The 20,090-nt window shown below is 42.4% G+C and overlaps 1 protein-coding gene across 1 annotated transcript in view; it reads left to right on the top strand.

The window, feature by feature from the left end:
- The window catches only part of dym (dymeclin), an 80,384-nt gene that overhangs the window by 2,817 nt on the left and 57,477 nt on the right, over positions 1-20,090 (top strand). The window contains exons 3-8 of the mRNA XM_058415203.1: positions 1,610-1,662; positions 2,354-2,447; positions 2,563-2,696; positions 3,813-3,885; positions 9,090-9,215; positions 12,152-12,294. Of these exons, the coding sequence (XP_058271186.1) occupies positions 1,610-1,662; positions 2,354-2,447; positions 2,563-2,696; positions 3,813-3,885; positions 9,090-9,215; positions 12,152-12,294 (623 nt within the window). The remainder of the gene's footprint in view (positions 1-1,609; positions 1,663-2,353; positions 2,448-2,562; positions 2,697-3,812; positions 3,886-9,089; positions 9,216-12,151; positions 12,295-20,090) is intronic.

Below are 20,090 nucleotides of genomic sequence, written 5' to 3'. Positions count from 1 at the left end.
CGTCCTGCAGGTGACCTGAAAACAAACATGGTGTGTTTGAATATTTCTGAAGTTGACACGATGCACATTTTCCCTTCAATAACATTTTCTTAGTCTCCGTCTGGCTCTCAGCAAGAGGACTATTACATCATTTCCTCTCCAGCTGAACTCTGTGTGTGCAAGTAGTGTCTGTCAGTCTCTCTCTCTCTCTCTCTCTCTCTCTTTCTCTCTCTCTCGCCGCCTGCTTTACAGTCATTCATTCAGAATCGAGACGCAGGTCAGCGGAGGTCAGCATACGCCGTGTAGCTGTCAGAGCTGTCGCATAGAAAAGAGCCGAACCCTCTGCTGTAGCAGCTGGTATTTACCCCCACGCGCCCGATCGCCTGCCAGGCCGCTCCCCCTCCTCTTTGAGATTCGCAAAAGCACACATCCACATCTGGGTTGTGACTTAGCAAACTTTACGGGACACAGGCGAGGGAAAATCTTCCCTCTTAAACATCCTCGCTCACTGTATGACAGGGTTCATCAACCACGACACTTCACTACAGCCGCCAGCTGAGCACATCTGGACGGAGCCACCGAGCACAGGGCGGACAGGCACGAGCTGCTAGAACGCTTTTATTACATCATGGGACCCGGTTAGAAAGACCGGGGTTCTGAACTCACAAAGTGATCTAGAAATTAGAGATGCTGTAACTGTCAGAATCACAACGAGGAAGTCTGTGTCCTGTTCATTCCACACACACTTTATGCAGACCAGCCGTTCCAGAGCCTATCCGACGTGGACCACACCCTGGACGGAACGATCACAAGTCACCCTTAACACCACGGGGCAATTTATTCCAGTTAGTCTCTGAGACATGCTCCGAGTTTCCGAGCATGCTGGGGGCGTGGCTTGAAGTAAACGTGGAGGAATTAACGTGAGACGTTTCACGCTTACGATGTCATAATTACGACTTCCCGTCATGTAATGACAAACTTCCCAGAAGGACTTGGAACGCACAGAACAGATAATAAAGCTCCGTATTAAAACTTTTAATTTGATCTTGCTCTCTTTTCTTTCTTTTTTTTTCATCCTGAGGCAGAAACCAGCTTACGCTAATTTAATACCTGCCCTTCAGCGCTCTTCATTTGCATGCACTTCCTGCTCCAAAGTGACTTTCAGGCTCCGCTAAACCACGCAGCGGGTGCTAAATGAGTTTTCTTGCATCGACATCACCCCGCATTTCGAACCTTCACACAGAAACCGCGGTGAAAACGTAAAAACAGACGTGTATATTAGTGCTTAAAACAAAGGACGTGATTCTCAGTAGCACTGTTCATACATCCGTATAAATTACTACAGTTTCTACACTGCAGTCAGATCCTGAATGGAGAAACACTCTCCCGTTGGTGTGCAGTGTGTTGCATAAGTATCCCCCCCCCCATTATTTCCTTAATAATTCTGATTGCGTTCGTAATCGCCCCCTCGCAACCCCAAAATTTGTTCTACCGTAACTGGGTTTCACGTCTCCGATCAAAATGGCCGTGAGAATCACGTTGTCTCAGCGTGATCGTGGTCGTTTATATCCGACGCTCGGATGTGGGAAATATTCAGAATTCACCTTATTTCTCTTTTATTCTCTTTCAGTGCCGATGCTAAGCTCTTGGAGGAGGCGGTCATCCCCCTCGCCAAAACTTTAAGTAAGTCACGTGTTTTATTCATCACGTGTGTTGAGAAAGCTCATGCAGCAGCACAGGGGTTGGATAATAATGATAATGTGATTATTTATGTCACCAAACACTATTCTGAGATATGATTAAAAAACAACAAAGAAATGCAGTTAATTACAGATATATTAGATACAGATACAGATATATTTTTTTGCCCTTAATTTCATTTCATTCTTCTTCTTCTTCTTCTTCATAATTGTGAGTGATTGGGGGCCACATCTTTTCTTTTTTTTAAATTTTAAGTTTTAACTAATTTTTTGAGTGATTGGGGGCTAGATAATTTTTTTAATGAATTGATTTTTTTTTTTTTAATAATTGTGATTGATTGCCATACCACAATTGTGATGGGGCCATATTTTCTTAAATTATTTTTTTAAATAATTGTGGCTGATTGGGGGGCATATTTTTTTTAATTAATACATTTTTTAAATAATTGTGAGTGATTAGGGGCCATGTCATTTATTTTTATTATTATTATTTTTATTATTATTATTATTATTATTATTTTATTTAGTTTTTTTTTTTAATTATGGGTGATTGGGGGTCTCTCTCTCTCTCTCTTTTAATTAATTTTTTTTTTAAGTGATTGTGGGTGATTGGGGGGGCTATATCTTTTTTTTTTCTTTTTTTCTTTTTCTTTTAATCTTTCTGTTTCTTTCAGTCAAGAACAATCCCAGATCGGGAAACTTCGGCGCCTTGGTGAGAGTGTTCCTGGGGAGAACCAAAGAGCTGAAGATCTCCACTGAATGCCAGGAGTGAGTACAGATGCAGAGTGTGTGTGTTTGTTTGTGTGTGTGTGTGTGTGTGTGTGTGTGTGTGTGTGTGTGTGTGTGTTGAGAACTTCCACTAACTCCTCCTGTCTTTCTGCAGTCAGCTGTTCATCTGGCAGGCCCATAATGCCCTGTTCCTGCTGCGCTGTCTGCTCAAAGTCTTCATCAGAGAGATGAGCGAAGAGGAGCTGCACTTACAGTTCACCTACCACACGAGGGCGCCAGGATCCTGCGGTAAAACACACACACACACACACACGCGCACACACACACACACACGCACACAGAGTTCATAAAGCGCATTTATAGGCAGCTTTGTTGGAAATCTTGAAAAAGCCAAGAGAAATTTTTTGGCTTAGTTTATGTAAACATGCTGTATTTATTTATTTATTTATTTATTTATTTATTTATTTATTTATTTATTTATTTATTAAATTAAGTGTTAAACAAGACACACAAAGGCACTTCTAGTGGTTTTCTAGCTTACAAAAATCCGGCAATGCAGTAAGAAGTTAAAAAAAAAAAAAAAAACGTGTGTCTTTAAATGTTTTAGTTTTTGATTCATGGCCTTGTTTTTATATTTTTATAGAAAATGAAATTCTTGATAAAAGTTAAATAAATATGTTTACAGTGTCAACATTCTACAATTGTAATGATTAGGTGCCAAGTGATTTTAATTTAAACCTACTGATTTTCATTCAATTTGTAATTATTTATTTATAACACACACAAACACTATAGAAAGCGCGTGCACACACACACACACACACACACACACACACATATATACAAACAAAAGATCTCAGAAAAGCGTATAGCGCTCTCTGTTATCATGATCTCGATATTTCTTCGTTGTATTGCTCAGCTGTGTCTCTCACATGAGGTAATAGAGAGGTGTAGTTACATGATTCTGTGATCTGATTGGTCAGAATTTTTCTGTATAATGTGTACAGAAATATTTAGTGTAATAATAATTGTTTGTCATCTCTTCTTTTTTTTTTTCTTTTTTAAATAATTTCTTTTTAAATAATTTTGAGTGATTGGGGCCATATCTTTTTATTATTATTGTTATTATTATTATTATTTTATTATTATTTATTAATTTATTTTTTAAATACCTGTGAGTGATTGGGGGCCATATCTGTCTTATTTATTTAATTATTTAATTATTATTATTTAATTAATTTTATATTTTTTTTCTCTTTCTTTCAGTCCCTGAAAGTTCCTTCTGTTCTGTACATGTTGTATATATTTTGCTCTATCTATAGCATTATAGAAAAATAACTTGTTCAGGTCTAGGTGTTTAATTTTGCCTGTTGTGTGTGTTTTTTCCTCCCTCTTTCCCCCCAGATACAAGCAGTGAAGAGTTAATGGAGGAACTGATCTGTAATTTGGTTCATCTCATCGTGGAGGTGCCTCTCCTGTGAGTGACGGCTTTGGGTTTTTATTTGTTTACTTTTTTAGACTTTTGTATTGTTTGTGTGTGTGTGTGTGTGTGTCGTGATATGCCATGAGGCTTTATCACCTTATGAGTAATGTGTATGGTGGCAGTTTGTGGCATTCCAGGGACACACACTGTCTCACACTTATGTGTGAAGGTCGGTGAATAAGTGTATCCTGAGTCACACTGTCTGTCTGCCCTAAATACTGATTGTTTCATAGCTATTGTTTTTAGATTTAAACTTGTATTTCACAAAAAGTTGTGCCAGTAGATAGACCAGTTATTTATTTATTTATTTTCCCATTTTTTTATTTAATTTCTTTGTATTTATTTATTATATTTTTATTATTAATTTAATTCAGATTTTCTATTATATATTTATTATTCTTTTAACAGTATTACATTAATTAGCTGAATGTAATGGGTTTTTTTTTTTTTTTTTTTAAATAATTATATAATTTAAATGGTAAAATATGTTTGTTTAAAAAGCCGGATTTTTTTAATTATCATTTTTTAATTTTCTTTTTTTTTTTTTAAACAAAACTAATATTGGCTCTAATACATACTTAGTTATATATAGTTATATATATTTTTTTCCCCTAATGTGGTCATTTTGCTGATGAAGTCGGAGACTTTAGTGCCCTTTTCCTCATACTTGAGCTCACGGAGGCTCACGATTGGCTAATGTCACTGTGATTGACAGGGAAGAGAGGGTAAGCGCCGCCCACCCAGAAAGCACAGGCTTTTGACTGATGGCTGCTGTAGATGGAGATGGTCAGAAACAGTGTTTCAGTGTTTTTCACAAAACCCTCTTCACACGGCTCGTGTAAAAGTAGCCATAGATCACGCTGACCCTCAGCTGACACGGTGGCTCTCACACGCCTGAGCGGATTCAACACTGCTGACCAGCTCTCGGGGCTTCATCTGCTGCTCATGGGAGGACTGACTGAATGTGTGTGAGAGTGAGGGTGCGTGTGTGTATGTGTGTGTAAGTGTGTTTGTGTGTGTGAGAGAGAGAGAGAGAGAGAGTGAGTGTGTGTTTGTGTGTGAGAGAGAGAGAGTGAGTGTGTGTTTGTGTGTGAGAGAGAGAGAGAGAGTGAGTGTGTGTTTGTGTGTGTTGTGTGTGTGTGTGTGTGTGTGTGTACTGTAATATAGTTATATTTTTAGTGTTTAGGGAATAAAACTGAGCCACTTGTTCAGCTTTGTGTATGAGAATGTGTGTGTGTGTGTGTGGGGGGATCCTGCCCTGCCCTGCCCTGCCCTGCTTTCGTTGCTCTTTGTTATGAATGGAAAATGTCTCTGATCTTCTGCATGTCCATTTGTGGAATGTTTCAGAATGTCCTTGTCCTGTCTCCGCTTCATCATATCTACTACATTACACAAAGATGAGGTCCTTCATAATAGTCATGATGACTGTAGACTGCTGTTCAAGCGTGAAAGTCGCCTGCCTGCCTGCCTGCCTGTCTGCCTGCCTGTCTATCTGCCTGCCTCCCTCCCTGCCTGTCTGTCTGCCTGCCTTCCTCCCTGCCTGCCTGCCTGTCTGCCTCCCTGCCTGTCTGTCTGCCTGTCCGTCTGTCTGCCTGCCTGCTTGCCTGTCTGTCTTCCTGCTTGCCGCCTTGTCTCTGTTTTCTTTTGTGTGTGTGTGTGTGTACACGATATAGATTTTTTCCTCCTCTCTGTAAAAAGCCAGAGCAGTGATTTTTGTATTCTGCACACAGACGAGTACAGAACAGAAGTTACATCAGTAAATGTTGCGGTGGCGTGAGACGGAGTGTTTTTTAAAGATCCTGTCAGCGCCTCTGCTGTGTGTTTTTCATTAGAATAGAAAGTGAGGGACTAATAGATGAGATTTGGGGCAGAGAAGTGGGCTGCTGGAGCCTTTAAAAAAAACTGAAACCCATTTTTATTGCTCAGTCCGGGCAGACACGAGCGGAACGTCTTTTATTTACTCTGGCTCCCGCGTATGGAACTCGGCTACACCGAGCCGCTCCATTGTTATGGCGCAGAATGTTATTATTTTCACTCCCTCTTTGTTGACATTTTGCCGATTTCCTAGCTACGTGCCTGAGCGAAAGAATCTTGGGCCGCATTCAAAGGTTCGACACGTTCTAATCGCGAGATGCTTTGGCTCTCCGTTCTGCCGCAGGGTATTACGCAGCTTCCGCTCCTTCTCTAGACTCGGATTGTGTTATTGAGTTGGAATTGTGTTAGACCGGACAACAACAATCATCTAGATGGGAATGTATTTATAAATCATGTATGGTTCTGTCAGTGTGGGGTTTATTTTAACCAACACAAAAGTGTTTTGTTTTTGTTTGTTGACCAATCAGGTCACATGTTTTGGGGGGGGGGATTTTTTTTCTATCTTTATTTCCTCTCCTAATTTCTAATTTGCAGCTTCCTGTGAGACGCTTGAAGCCAGTCAGTGCATGATTTCTAACTGCTGATCATGCTGCATCACTGGGCAGAGTAACAACACGCTCAGACATACAATCTCTCTCTCTCTCTCTCTCTCTCTCTGCCATTGGCTAGAGACTCTGTGATTTAATGCTACCAGTTTTTCACTCTCAGATTTTGTTTTTGTGAATTTATGATACCTTGATCAATATGTCAGTATGGCAGTGTAGCGAAAACCAATTTTTTGAGACGTCCACCACCGGCTAAGACCTCCTCATCACCCGAGTTACTACATTCTGTATTTCATCTGCATTAATAATTAAAGGTGTAACATATTCTACAGGGAAACCTCGTCATAGGAATGCCCTCTCTTACCTTAAGAATTGAAATTCACATACGAAGCATTTTCGGCATACGAACGAACGGAACGGAGCGTCGGCTAAGTTGCCCGTACGTCAATGTTAGCATCAGTGGAAAGCCAAGCGAGGACAACCGAAGTGAGTTTACGAATTTTTCTTCAGTCAAGCTGTTTCGAAAGTCTCGACCCACGATACCGACATTGCCTTGTGTTTTGAAAGCTAGGTGACTTTTCGGGTCTTTTTTTGTTGACAGATTGGTGGCGTGGGTGGTCTGTTCTATTTTTAGCCTAAGCTTGGTGGCACGACTTCCTGTGAGGACCCTAGATATTGAATGCTTGGCTTGGGTCAGTTCTTCGTAAGCAGCCATACAGTTTACATGCGCTTTGTATCGGTCATATTGGGCAGCTGGAACAGACTATCTGCATCTACATTATTTCTTATGGGAAAAATAAATTTTGCAATACACATCATCACCTTAAGAACGTGACTCCAGAACGAGAGACCGTTCCACTGTATCTAGTTAGCTGACACTAGCTAGGATTTGTAGGAGTATTGCTATGATATGATTTTTCTCTTGTATTAGCACAAAAGTCGCTTTGTTTAGCACTTCTTCTGTGGGGGGGGGAGAAAAAGGCCAGAAATTGAACCAAGCTCCTAACTATCTCACCACGTCTTCAGATTTTCTCTCGGACTAAACGGCGCTCATCACCTCCATTTAGTTAAAAACTCCCCGTCTTGTGCTAACCGTTCGTTCAGTGTAAATAGTTTACACTCTGAATGTGAAGCCATATGTGTCAGCAGGCCCTGGTGAGGACATTACCGCTGACTCGACCATAATTAAATGAGTCCCACAAAATCATTAAGTGGTTCATTTGACTCCTTAAACTCGGTGCTAACTGCCAATTAAGGGAATTAAACGAGCGCCCGTGCCAGTAAGCAGGCAGGAGAAATGAGGAATTACACAGCGGTTTTTGGCTTAGCCGTGCCAGAAAACGCTGGAAGATATTTGATGCGTCTGCGATTAAAAATGAACCGGAGAAGTTCGCTTACTTCCTGCGAAGTGATTAGGAGACCCCAGAGCTTTGCTGGTTGTGTGTTGGCGAGTTTTTCCCACTAACCCTCTCTCTCCCTGAGTCGTATGTTGAGGAAGATGATTCAGGATTGGGACGGAGCTCATTTCTGAAAAATCTATCTTTTATAATCATTTATATTCACACTCTCTGGTGTTTATAATCATTTCTAATCACTCTCTCCGCTGTCACCCAAATGAGGATGTGGTTCCCTTCTGAGTCAGGTTCCTCTCAAGGTTTCTTCCTCATACCATCTGAGGGAGTTTTTCCTCGCCACAGTCGAGGCTTGCTCACTAGGGATGATTTTTGTAATGTTAATCTAGGACTTTTTTTGTTTATGTTCTGTAAAACCGCTTTGAGACAACGTCCGTCGTTAAGAGCGCTTTACAAATAAAATTGAATTGAATTGAACATGCTGTTATAGGGAAGTAATCAACTTCATGACATAATATACACTTACACTATACACTACGTGCACCATGACGATGTCAGACACGTGTAACGGCAGAATCCAGGGAATTTAACACATTGACTCAACATGAGCCCATTTAAGACGTCGGAAGCCCAACATTGGAGATGGTAGCCCCGCCCCTCTTCCTCTACCTAAGCAAAGGTGAGAGTGTTGAGTGTCCAAAGCTTTTCTGTTTTTCTTTTCTCTGTTGATTAAGTGGGTACTAAGCACACTGTTTATACGACAAAATAGAGTAGAATAGGGTACGATTTGGGATGCACCTGGTGACTTCGTCTCACCGTCTTTTGTCCTTGACTATTTTTCTATAACTGCAAACTCCCAGTGGTTTTATTCCTCTTACATAACATACTGTACGTGTAGAATGAGTCGGTGGCAACTCTGTGTAAATTGCTAACAATAGCAGCAGCAGTGTGTGTGTGTGTGTGTGTGTGTGTGTGTGTGTGTGTGTGTGTGAAAGTAAAAGGTGTTTGTGCCAAGTGGAAGTGAATCTGGAGCGGCCAGGGAAGGAAACGTGGAACAATGAGCGAGAGCTTTGAGCGAGAGTGCCGCAGGGGTCAGAGAGTTCGCTCCATCACGCTCACAATAAGCTACGGGCCTGAATGACTGCAGATGAATTACGCTCAACATGACTAATGTGAATGAACTCTGCTCGCTAGCGCACATTAGATCACATTAACAGGACGTTTTCCCATTTGCCTGAAAGGTGTTTGCCCCTCTACACTTCATTTATCAGCCATGCTTTACTGTAATAGAGCGGTAACTAATTAACTCGGAGCCGCACCGTAGCTCGGAGCTCTGATTTAATGGAATGTGAGCTCTGTGTGTGTTTATGATGATGTATAGCATCCTGCAGACTTTTTCACTCTTTTCTTCTTCTTGCCGTTTCAGGGACATCACTTACAACATCCTGTTCGAGGCAGTGACCACCCTGCTGGTTCTGCTGTCCTATCAGCTGTTCCACAAGGACATTCTGAGGGAGGGGCGTGTTTATCGCTGCCTCACCAGGGGGCGATGGTGAGTGTGTGGACTCCATTTCGGTATTGTGAATCCAACATACACTTATATTGGCAAAAGTTTTGGGACACCCCTCCAAATCATTGAATTCAGGGGTTGGTCTCGGCCCCTTAGTTCCAGTGAATAGAACTCTTAATGTTTCACCATACCAAGACAATTTCATGCTCCCAACTTTGTGGGAACAGTTTGGGGATGACCCCTTCCTGTTCCAACATGACCATGAGGAAGTTGGGGTCAGAGCGCAGGAGCAGCTATGATGCAGCACCCCTGGAGCAGAAAGGGTTAAGGTGCTGGGGCTTAAATCTCGATCCTCTGATCAACAACCAGAGCCTTTACTACTGCCCTAAAGCACTGGCACTGGAGACTCCTTAAAACTACTGATGATTGTCTCATCACCCTGTCAGCAGTTTGTAATCTGTGTTTTATGTACAAGTCGCCGTATATTCTACCGCAGAATTGACCGCGATAATGTTAAAGGAATGAATGGACACCATCTGACCAATCGGAATCGAGATCTCAGTCCATTAAGCCCTAAACTCTACTAAAAGCAGCCGAGCCACGGCGGAGTCATCCGGCGCGTCTAGTTTGTGTTCAGCAAGTTTACTTTCACGTGGATAACCTTGCCGTGGCCTTTGCGGCGCGTAGCGTCAAAACTGTAGCGTCTCATTTCCTATGCCTCCTTACCGTCGGAGGCAGACGGCCACTGACAGCATCCTGCCGTTCAGAATGGAAATTAGCGGCTTCATTAATTCAGCAGCTGTTCCACTCCTTAAGTTCATCTGCGGGTCTCATTAGCATCATCATATTGGCCTTGAAGTTCACCTCCCCGAGCTCAGTCAGCAAAGTGGAGCCGGAGTTATTTGGCTGAGGTTCTGCGCTTGGCTTACTTTTAGGTGCAGCACCGGGGCATCGGCGGTACCGCATTACAGCCATCACGCGCTACAGCCGCAGCTCTCAACGTGACATTTCGCTAGGTGACATTGTTGGTTATTCGCTTCAGCTCTTCGGGTTACTTAAGACGGTCAGTTTGGCACGTTTGCTAGCGGGCAGATCAAATCGGACCTCAGCGAGTAGAGCTTTAATCCTAGCATTCTGTCGTTAGAATGTAATTCTAGTCCCATCTCTCAGCTAAGACTTTTCCTCTTTCTCTTTCGATGTTCTGATGTCCGATCCTGCAGCGCTGACCTTTTTTTTTTATTTAAGGAGGTGAAACCCGAGCCATTGGCACCATATCAGCTTCTGCACCAGAGCTTTCCCTCTGCAGCCGTTTTTTCCAGCTTCGGATCAGGACAGACACGGCTTTCCCACAAACGTTCCCACGTTCAGAGAAAAGCAGCCTGCTAGGATCCGAGCTCTCTCTCTCTCTCTCTCTCTCTCTCTCTGTCTCTCTCTCTCTCTCTCTCTCTCTCTCTCTCTCTCTCTCTCTCTCTCTCTCTCTGTCTCTCTCTCTCTCTCTGTCTCTCTCTCTCTCTCTCTCTCTCTCTCTCTCTCTCTCTCTCTCTCTCTCTCTCTCTCTCTCTGTCTCTGTCTCTCTGTCTCTGTCTCTTTCTCTCTCTCTTTCTCTGTGTCTCTCTCTGTGTCTGTCTCTGTCTCTCTCTCTCTCTCTCTCTCTCTCGTTTACAGCGAGCCAGTTCTACTCTGGTGGCCTGCACCGGGGTGTGATTGGGTTTTAATGTAAGACTCGGGGGCAGGAGAGGACAGGAGATATTGGAGTGAGAACACTGAGACCTAGCAGCTTGGCGTGGGTTCGAGTGTTGTGTAAGGGTGAGAGCCGTGTAGTCAGCGTGACTGGTGTGTTTTGGAGTGGTTCAGGTCTGACTTTGTTTTTCTCCTCGCTTTGTTTTCCATGTTGCGTTACTGCTGGGAGGTGAGCCAGGGCACACGGGAAAGACTGCTAAAGCTGTCTCACACACACACACACACACACACACACTTATTATTCACACAAACACACACTTCATTTTTTTTTCTCTTTAAATAAAGTTAAATTAAAAACTTCGGAGACTCGATTAAAATTTCTCAGATCTTGAGTTTAGTCATCATCCTGATGAAAGGTTTTTGCTGATGTTCTCCCAGATGTGAGACGGACTGTGTGTGTGTGTGTGATTGAGACTGTCAGTGTGTGAGATGGACTGTCTGTGTGAACACATGTATATGATGATCCAGATATATAACACACACACCCTGAAGTATTTAGGAAGACCTTTTCCTAAACAGTGTTAAATTCCCCAAAGTACAGAACCTTCTGGAAGATGGAGTAGATCAGGAGGAGCAGTAATATGAAGGAGCAGTAATATGAAGGAGCAGTAATATGAAGGAGCAGTAATATGAAGGAGCAGTAATATGAAGGAGCAGTAATATAAAGCCTTCATGTGCCGTTACCTGTCTGAGCGCCGTTCTGGAAAATTAATCAACACCTTCCATATATATATATAGAAGCAGCCTTTCCCCTGAAGACTACAGCATACCTCCATCAGCAGGAAGAGTTGTGTGTGATTAACACCTTCATTGTATAGCTCTGTGCTTTACACACACACACACTCCATCCTACCTGTGTGAGAGGCAACTGTTCTTCGCAGGGTTCCTCAACCTGTTTGGTACCATGGACCGGGCTGATACTGGACAATTTATAGTCTGGCCCCGGCGGTCAGGGATGTGGGGCTGGGGGGGTGTTATGGGTGGGTGATGGGGCAGCTCTCTAGTGATATTTGTTTTTGGGTTTTTCGCGACCGATATTATATATATATATATATATATATATAATATAAAATTATAAGTTTATTGTTGTCATCCTGGTACCAAATGATCCACCGCCCTGGTGCTGGTGGTTGTGGACTCCTGCTCTATATGACGCTTTTAAATATCATCCCTCTTCACATCGTCTTCACAGGCTTGTAAAATAATCTCTTGTTTTTTTTTCTCTCTTCTCCGTGTAGTCTGTCACTGACCAGTCGCTTGGTGAAGACTCTGCTGTATAACTTCGTGAGGCAGGAGAAATGTCCTCCACCTGCAGCGCACATCTTCCAGCCTCAGGCAGACGGAGGAGGTCTGCTGTATGGCCTCGCGTCAGGGGTGGCCAGTGAGTAACACACACACACACACAGGCATGCTGACACACACTCCTGTCCCTATCTCAAGGGAGCTGTTCTGCAGCCAGGAGACAGTGGGAGTAATGTACACACACACACACACATTAAAGGGAGCTGTAGTGATGTGATACAGGGTGAAGGGAGTCTGGAAGAGTGCTCGTGTGTGCTGCCATAACATTATGACCACCTGCCTAATATTGTGTTGGTCCCCCTTTTGCTGCCAAAACAGCCCTGACCCGTCCTGCACTGTGTATTCTGACCCCTTTCTATCAGAACCAGCATTAACTTCTTCAGCAATTTGATCAACAGTAGCTCGTCTGTTGGATCGGATCACACGGGCCAGCCTTCAGTCACCACGTGTATCAATGAGCCTTGACCGCCCATGACCCTGTCACCGGGTCACCACTGTTCCTTCCTTGGACCACTTTTGATAGATACTGACCGCTGCAGACCGGGAACACCCCACAAGAGCTGCAGTTTTGGAGATGCTCTGATCCAGTGGTCTATCCATCACAATTTGGCCCTTCATCAAATTCACTCAAATCCTTACACTTGTCCATTTTTCCTGCTTCTAACATCAACTCTGAGGACAAAATGTTCACCTGCTGCCTGATATATCCCACCCACTAACAGGTGCCATGATGAGGAGTATTCCCTTCACCTCTCAGTGCTCAGAATGTTGTACCTGATTGGGGTGTATATATGTATATATGTATATATATGTGTATATATATATATATGTGTGTGTGTATATATGTGTATATGTGTATATGTATGTGTGTGTGTATAAAGCACTCAGAAACTTGACATTAGACTTGCTTCCATTAATCAGAACTCAGAAATAGACCCCTGCTCAGACTTTCACCCCGAGTCATTCCGTCACCTGTGTGTGGAGTCTTATTTGGATCCAGACGTTTGTCCTGTGCCTTCGTTATCACTCCATCACGTTTCCACGTCCAGTCTATTCTCTCTCTCTGTCTCTCTCTCTCCCTCTCCCCCAGTGGCAGGCAGGGTTCAGGAGAGGGACACGTCAGATGATCTGTCAGCTCTGCTGAAGCTTCCCACACCGTGTGAATTTACAATATACTGTCAGAAACGTGCATCCAATACTGCGCTCACACACACACACACACGCACACAATGTAGAATCCACACAGGAAGAAGAAATGCTTTGTATTACAGCGGCTGTCGGTGTAGCGTGAAAGAAAGGACACATGATCTTTAATCCTTTGTTCAGGAAGAAGGAGTGAAGTTCTCGTCCCTCTCCTCCACCATTTACCTCTCTTTTCCTAACTTTCTGTAAACTTCTCCCTCTCTCTCTTTCTCTCTCTATCTGTCTGTCTATCCTCTCTCTCACTCTTGCACTCTCTCCCTCTCCCTCTCCCTCTCTCTCTCTCTCTCTCTCTCTCTCTCTCTCTCACACACTTTGTCACTGCCTGTCCAGTGATCTGCGAATCATATTAACGATTCTGAATGGTTGAATGAAGTTGATTCGTTTTCTCTAACAGCAGCTCGGACAGCATTTCTGGATGTCTAAGATATTATTCTAACCTGTTAAAAAAAAAAAAAAAAAGAAAGTGAATGATTTCGAAGCTTCTGAAGCTCCGAAGCTTCTGAGTCGACTCCTAGTTTTCCAGTCCCTGGTATTTGATGTGAACCGAAAGCTAGAAGACTTGTCGTGCAAGAAGCTTAAATTTTAAAATAAATATAATTATATATTCCTATTTAAGTGATAAATAGCTTATTTTCTCTATCTAATCAATGTGTGTAACTAATCTTCATACAATATGATGCATGTGATGAAGTGTAATGTTTTCTGATGAAGCAGAACAGATAAATAAATACATAAATAAATAAATACAAGTGTAAATGTTTGATACGGTTAGAAAAACTGAAGAAGAGAGCATGCTGGATAATAAGCATGTGAAATATTACTCATACAAAACCATAAACTATGTCAGGAGGCCATGTCCCCAGTTCCCGGCATGTTTGTTTTATTATTATTATCTCCTTTTTCTTAGAAAATGGAAAAAGAAAAGCCAACGTGTCCTGTAACACCTCGGAACAGCGCAGACAGACAGTTAATGAGATTATTAACATCTCTGACACACAGGTGTGTGTGTGTGTGTGTGTGTGTGGGTGCTCGTGAGTCATCCTGTTCTGTGGAATCCAGACAACACGCTCTTATTGTCTGACGGGCAAAGCAGACGAGCTAAATGGAGCCTCGAGCCTTCTCCCAGCGCATGCTTTCCCCATTCCTGTCCTCCATCCCAAACCACTCGCCAAGCGGAATTCCCACTCCGAATGCCAGAGCCGATCCCGTTTCCGATGCCGGGAGCTCTTTGGCTCGCCGAGCGCCTGGGAGAATTCCCCGTTTCCAGATTTGGCCCCGGTGAAAGCGTGTATCCTGTAACTCCAGGAATGAGGCTCGTTGCCCGAGTGTGTTCTCGGTCAGGGCTTCCTGTCGCCTCGCCGCCTCGGTTTGTTCTGCGTATCTTAGTGGCCGTCATTTCTGGAAGTGGAGATGTAAATTAAACCATGCTCCGATTTTCCTACCTGGAGAAATGTCTTGTTTTATGCTTTGGAAAATGAATGGGGGTTGGGGGGGGGGGTGAATCAAAACGGCAAGCCTGAGAAAGTCGAGGTGTGAGTGATGTGTTAATGTTTTACTCTTCAGTTTGCTTTCCTGGAGCACTGTGCCAGCACCATTTCTTCCCCTTTTCTCTTCTTCCTTTTCTTTCCTTTTCATTTTCTCCTTTTGTTTCCTTTCCCTTTTCCCTTCTCATTTGCCCTTTTCTTTTCTTTCCTTTTTCTTTTGCCTTTTTCCTTTTCTTTCCTTTTTTCTTTTTCTGTGCGCGTGTGTGCATGAGAGAGAGAGAGAGAGAGAGAGTGTGGGTGGGTGGGCCTGTGGGTGAGTGGGTGGGTGAGTGAGTGACTGAGTGGATGAGTGACTGGGTGGGTGAGTGACTGGGTGATTGAGTGGGTGGGTGGCTGAGTGAGTGACTGGGTAGGTGGGTGGCTGAGTGAGTGACTGGGTAGGTGGGTGGCTGAGTGAGTGACTGGGTAGGTGGGTGAGTGGGTGAGTGATTGAGTGGGTGAGTAACTGGGTGACGTGAGTGGGTGGGTGGGTGAGTGACTGGGTGACGTGACTGGGTGGGTGGGTGAGTGGGTCGGTGGGTAGGTGGGTCTGTGGGTAGGTGGGTCTGTGGGTGAGTGACTGGGTGGATGGGTGACTGAGTGGGTGAGTGACTGGGTGATTGAGTGGGTGGGTGGCTGAGTGAGTGACTGGGTGGATGGGTGGGTGACTGAGTGGATGGGTGAGTGACTGGGTGATTGAGTGGGTGGGTGGCTGAGTGAGTGACTGGGTAGGTGGGTGGCTGAGTGAGTGAGTGGGTGAGTGATTGAGTGGGTGAGTAACTGGGTGACGTGAGTGGGTGGGTGATGTGAGTGGGTAGGTGGGTGGGTGAGTGGGTTTTTGAGTGAGTGGTAGCTTGGTGGTTAAGGTGTTGGACTAGTGATCAGAAGGTTGCGAGTTTGAATCCTCCAAGGCTCTTAACCCTGAACTGCTCAGTTGTATGAAATGAGATAAAAATGTAAGTCTCTCTGGATAAAGGGGTTTGCCAAATGTCAGAAATGTGAGTGTGAGTGTTTGACAGACAGACAACATGCAGCACTTATATTATGAAGGTGTGTGTATAGAGGAGGTGTTTGTGGTGTGTGACGGCTGTAAGAAGAGCGTGAATCTCCTCCCACACCTCAGAATGAAGGAGGAGCTTAAAGACTTGTTTTTCTGTCTTCAGAGTGGAAGAGACACGTATCACTTACTGTGCATGAACACAGTCCTGTAATGAATCACTCCTCATATCTCCATAGCTTCCAGATGTGTGCTCTATGTGTGCGTGTGCGTGCGCGTGCGTGTGCGTGTGTGCCGACCCTTTACATTGTTGTCTCCAGACTGACTCGGTGTGTGTCTGTCCTCCGGATTAGTGCTGACTCCATCACTGTCCTGTCAGCCTGCACGAGGGCGAGGAACAAGGAGGTGATGGGGCTGGAGGAAGGTCACGGCTGACCAGATAAAGAACGCTGGGAGGTTACTGTGTGTGTGTGTGTGTGAAACTTTTCTTTTTAACAGTCATCTTTCTGACATCACTGATCTCTCCACTCTCATTCTCTATAAGCAGACGAGAACGCTGGACAGACTAAAGCGCCGCCGCATCATCACACCCTTTAGGCCAGTATATCATCAGGGTGAATTCCCACTGCCACATGAACACTGTGGTTAAAACAAAAATAAATCCATCTCAGAGGCAGGTGTTGATGATGAGGATTAATATGCACGTCACTCAGGACGATTTTTCCGTTAAGAAACCAGACAGAAGGTGTTGATGTACACCTGTATTATTATTATTATTATTATTATTTTCCCCCTCAGGCAGATGGTAACGCATGACTAAGTGCCCTAATGCCCTTCATCTGCGCTCGTCTTTTTAAGGAAAAATCTCTCTGCGTAGGAATGAAACCGCAAGAACATTTTGAATTGAGTCACTGTGGTAAACTTTAAGTTTTTATTTCTTTATGTAGATTTTTTAAGCAGATCCATTTAATGATGAATAAAGACAGAATTGATTTTGTTTATAGCCGGTGATCGAGTGGATTTCTGTTTCATTTATTTATTTTTATTGATATTCCTTCATTTACTTTTAAAAGGGATATTTAACTCCAGCACTATTTACATCAAAGTTTAGCTACATCATAGATTTTCTTTTCTTTTCCCTTTTCATTTTTCACTTTTTCCCTTTTTCTTTTCTTTCCATTCCTCTTACCCTTTTCTTTCTTTTTCCCTTTCCCGTTTCTTTCCTTTTCCCGTTTCTCTTTTCCTTTTCTTTTCTTTTCCCTTTCTCTTTTTCCTTTTCTTTTCTTTTCTTTCCTTTTCCATTTTCCTTTTCTTTCCTTTTCCTTCCCTTCCCTTCCCTTTTCCCTTTCTCCCTTTCTTTCTTGTCCCTTTTCTCTTTTTCCTTTTCTCCTTTTCCCTTTTCTTTCCTTCATCCTTCTCCTATTCCCTTTTTTTTTTACTTTTCCCTTTTCTTTCCTTTTCCCTTTTCTTTCCTTCATCCTTCTCCTATTCCCTTTTCTTTCATTCTCATTTTCTTTCCTTTTCCCTTTCTCTTTTTCCTTTTCTTTTCTTTCCTTTTCCCTTTTCCTTTTCTTTCCTTTTCCTTCCCTTCCCTTTCCCTTTTCCCTTTCTCCCTTTCTTTCTTGTCCCTTTTCTCTTTTTCCTTTTCTCCTTTTCCCTTTTCTTTCCTTTTCCCTTTTCTTTCCTTCATCCTTCTCCTATTCCCTTTTCTTTCATTCTCATTTTCTTTCCTTTTCCCTTTCTCTTTTTCCTTTTCTTTTCTTTCCTTTTCCCTTTTCCTTTTCTTTCCTTTTCCTTCCCTTCCCTTCCCTTCCCTTTCCCTTTCCCTTTCCCTTTTCCCTTTCTCCCTTTCTTTCTTGTCCCTTTTCTCTTTTTCCTTTTCTCCTTTTCCCTTTTCTTTCCTTTTCCCTTTTCTTTCCTTCATCCTTCTCCTATTCCCTTTTCTTTCATTCTCATTTTCTTTCCTTTTCCCTTTCCCTTTTCCTTTTCTTTCCTTTTCCTTCCCTTCCCTTTCCCTTTCCCTTTCTCCCTTTCTTTCTTGTCCCTTTTCTCCTTTTCCCTTTTCTTTCCTTTTCCCTTTTCTTTCCTTCATCCTTCTCCTATTCCCTTTTCTTTCATTCTCATTTTCTTTCCTTTTCCCTTTTCCTTTTCTTTCCTTTCCTTTCCCTTCCCTTTCCCTTTTCCCTTTTCCCTTTCTCCCTTTCTTTCTTGTCCCTTTTCTCTTTTTCCTTTTCCCTTTTCTTTCCTTTTTCCTTCTCCTCCTTTTCTTTTCCCTTTTCCCTTTTTCCTTTTTTCCCTTTAGTCACTGACTGTATTTAGGAGTCACGTTAGATGAAGTCACGTTTCACACAAACCAAAAGGAATCGTATGAGTTTGGTTTTTTTTTTTTGAGAAACGCAGTGAAATTCAGTGAAATTCTTCCATTTCCCAATTCAGATAAATAATGGACAGAAATACTGGAAGTTTGTAAGCTCACATTTAACACACCACTTCCTCCCCAGCTAACGATTTATCACACACCCGCCCTGCAAACCTCTCCGAATCACCAGACGTCGATGACCGTGACTAATCCATACCTCGCTCGTATGGGGTCAGCGCTCGACTGGTCAATGGAGCCATTTGCTCTTCCTGGTCAATTCCTCGGTCCCACACTCGCCCACCGAGGTATCGATTTCAGATCTGTAGACATTCCTTCTGGAGTACTAAGCCTCCGTGGGTTCTGTGTTTCCTTTCTGGATGCTCTCAAGATGTGACGCTCGAAGAATCAAGCAAACTGTATGATATCGGCCTGCAGATTTTTGTGGAACACGAGTACAGCTGTTACAGGAAGTCGTTACATATCTGTCTTTAATGCTAGGAGTTTTATTCTCTCACAGAAGTGATTGTGATTTTTTTATCTTTATTTTTGTAGTTATTTTTATTTATTTATTTTAAAAATAAAAAATCATATCACTTTTGTGAGAGAATAAATTCATTATTTATTTATTTATTTATTTAATGTACTTTTATTTATTTATTTTCATTAATTTATTCTCTCACAAGTGATTTATGATTTTTTATTTTTATTTATTTATTCATTTTTTTTTCTTTCTTTTAATTAATTAATTTATTCTTTCACAAAAGTGATCAGGATTTTTATTATTTTTAATTATATAGTTATTTTTATTTATTTATTTAGTTATTTATTTATAACAATTTTTTCTCTCACAGAGGTGATCATGATTTTTTTATTTTTATTCATTTATTTATTTTTTATTTATTTTAACTAATTTATTCTCTCAGTGATCAAGGTTTTTTATTTTTATTTATTTAATTTATTAATTTTCAGTTTATTTTTCTATTTATTTATTTTAATTGATTTATTCTCTCACAAAAGTGATCATGATTTTATTTATATTTATTTATGTATTTATTTAAATTATTTAAATTAATTTATTTTATAAAGGTGATCAATATGTTTTTTATTTTGTTTTAATTATTTAATCTCTTTATTTATCTATTCCTCCTTTGGCGAGTTTCTTTATCGTCCACAAAATGAAACGATCGGCTGTTTTTCCTGGCAGTTAGTTAGCAGACCTGTGCATGGTCCAGATGACGGTCCACTGCAGAATCCTGTATCGTGATGGGATCTTCACTCCTCCTCACATCACTCTCCCTTACTGTAATGTTGCTGAAATTTTCCCATCATTGTGTTTTGTGCGACGTTTGTGTGCAGCTTGTGGTCTTTTGTCAAAATGAGTTCAGTTGTGTATCACGTCGGACTCTGGGAGCGAAGCGGAGCTGCCTGCCCTCACTGCTGAGGTCAATCAATGAGGTCCAGACTCACTGACTCACTCTGTCAATAATCTTCAGCTCAGGCACCAGCTACAGCCACCAGGTCACTGAGGTGTGTGTGTGTGTGTGTGTGTGTGTGTGTGTGTGGGGAGCAGAGAGACATTGAGATAGGAATACATACACATGGAGGAAAAGTGATTGTGTGTGTGTGGGTGTCCTAGGAAGATGGAGGAAAGGTCCATGTCTGGATGAGAGAAGGTTTAGGGAGTGTGTGTGTGTGTGTGAGAGACTTTATCAGAGATGTTAAGCAGAACTGTAATGCCATTATCTGTCTGTGTTTGTCCAGACTGCAGGGTCACTGAGGTTAAAGTGTGTGTG

This window comes from Hemibagrus wyckioides, linkage group LG18, assembly GCF_019097595.1.
Source record: "Hemibagrus wyckioides isolate EC202008001 linkage group LG18, SWU_Hwy_1.0, whole genome shotgun sequence".
Taxonomy (NCBI): domain Eukaryota; kingdom Metazoa; phylum Chordata; class Actinopteri; order Siluriformes; family Bagridae; genus Hemibagrus; species Hemibagrus wyckioides.
This window is presented reverse-complemented; position numbering and strand designations above follow the sequence as displayed.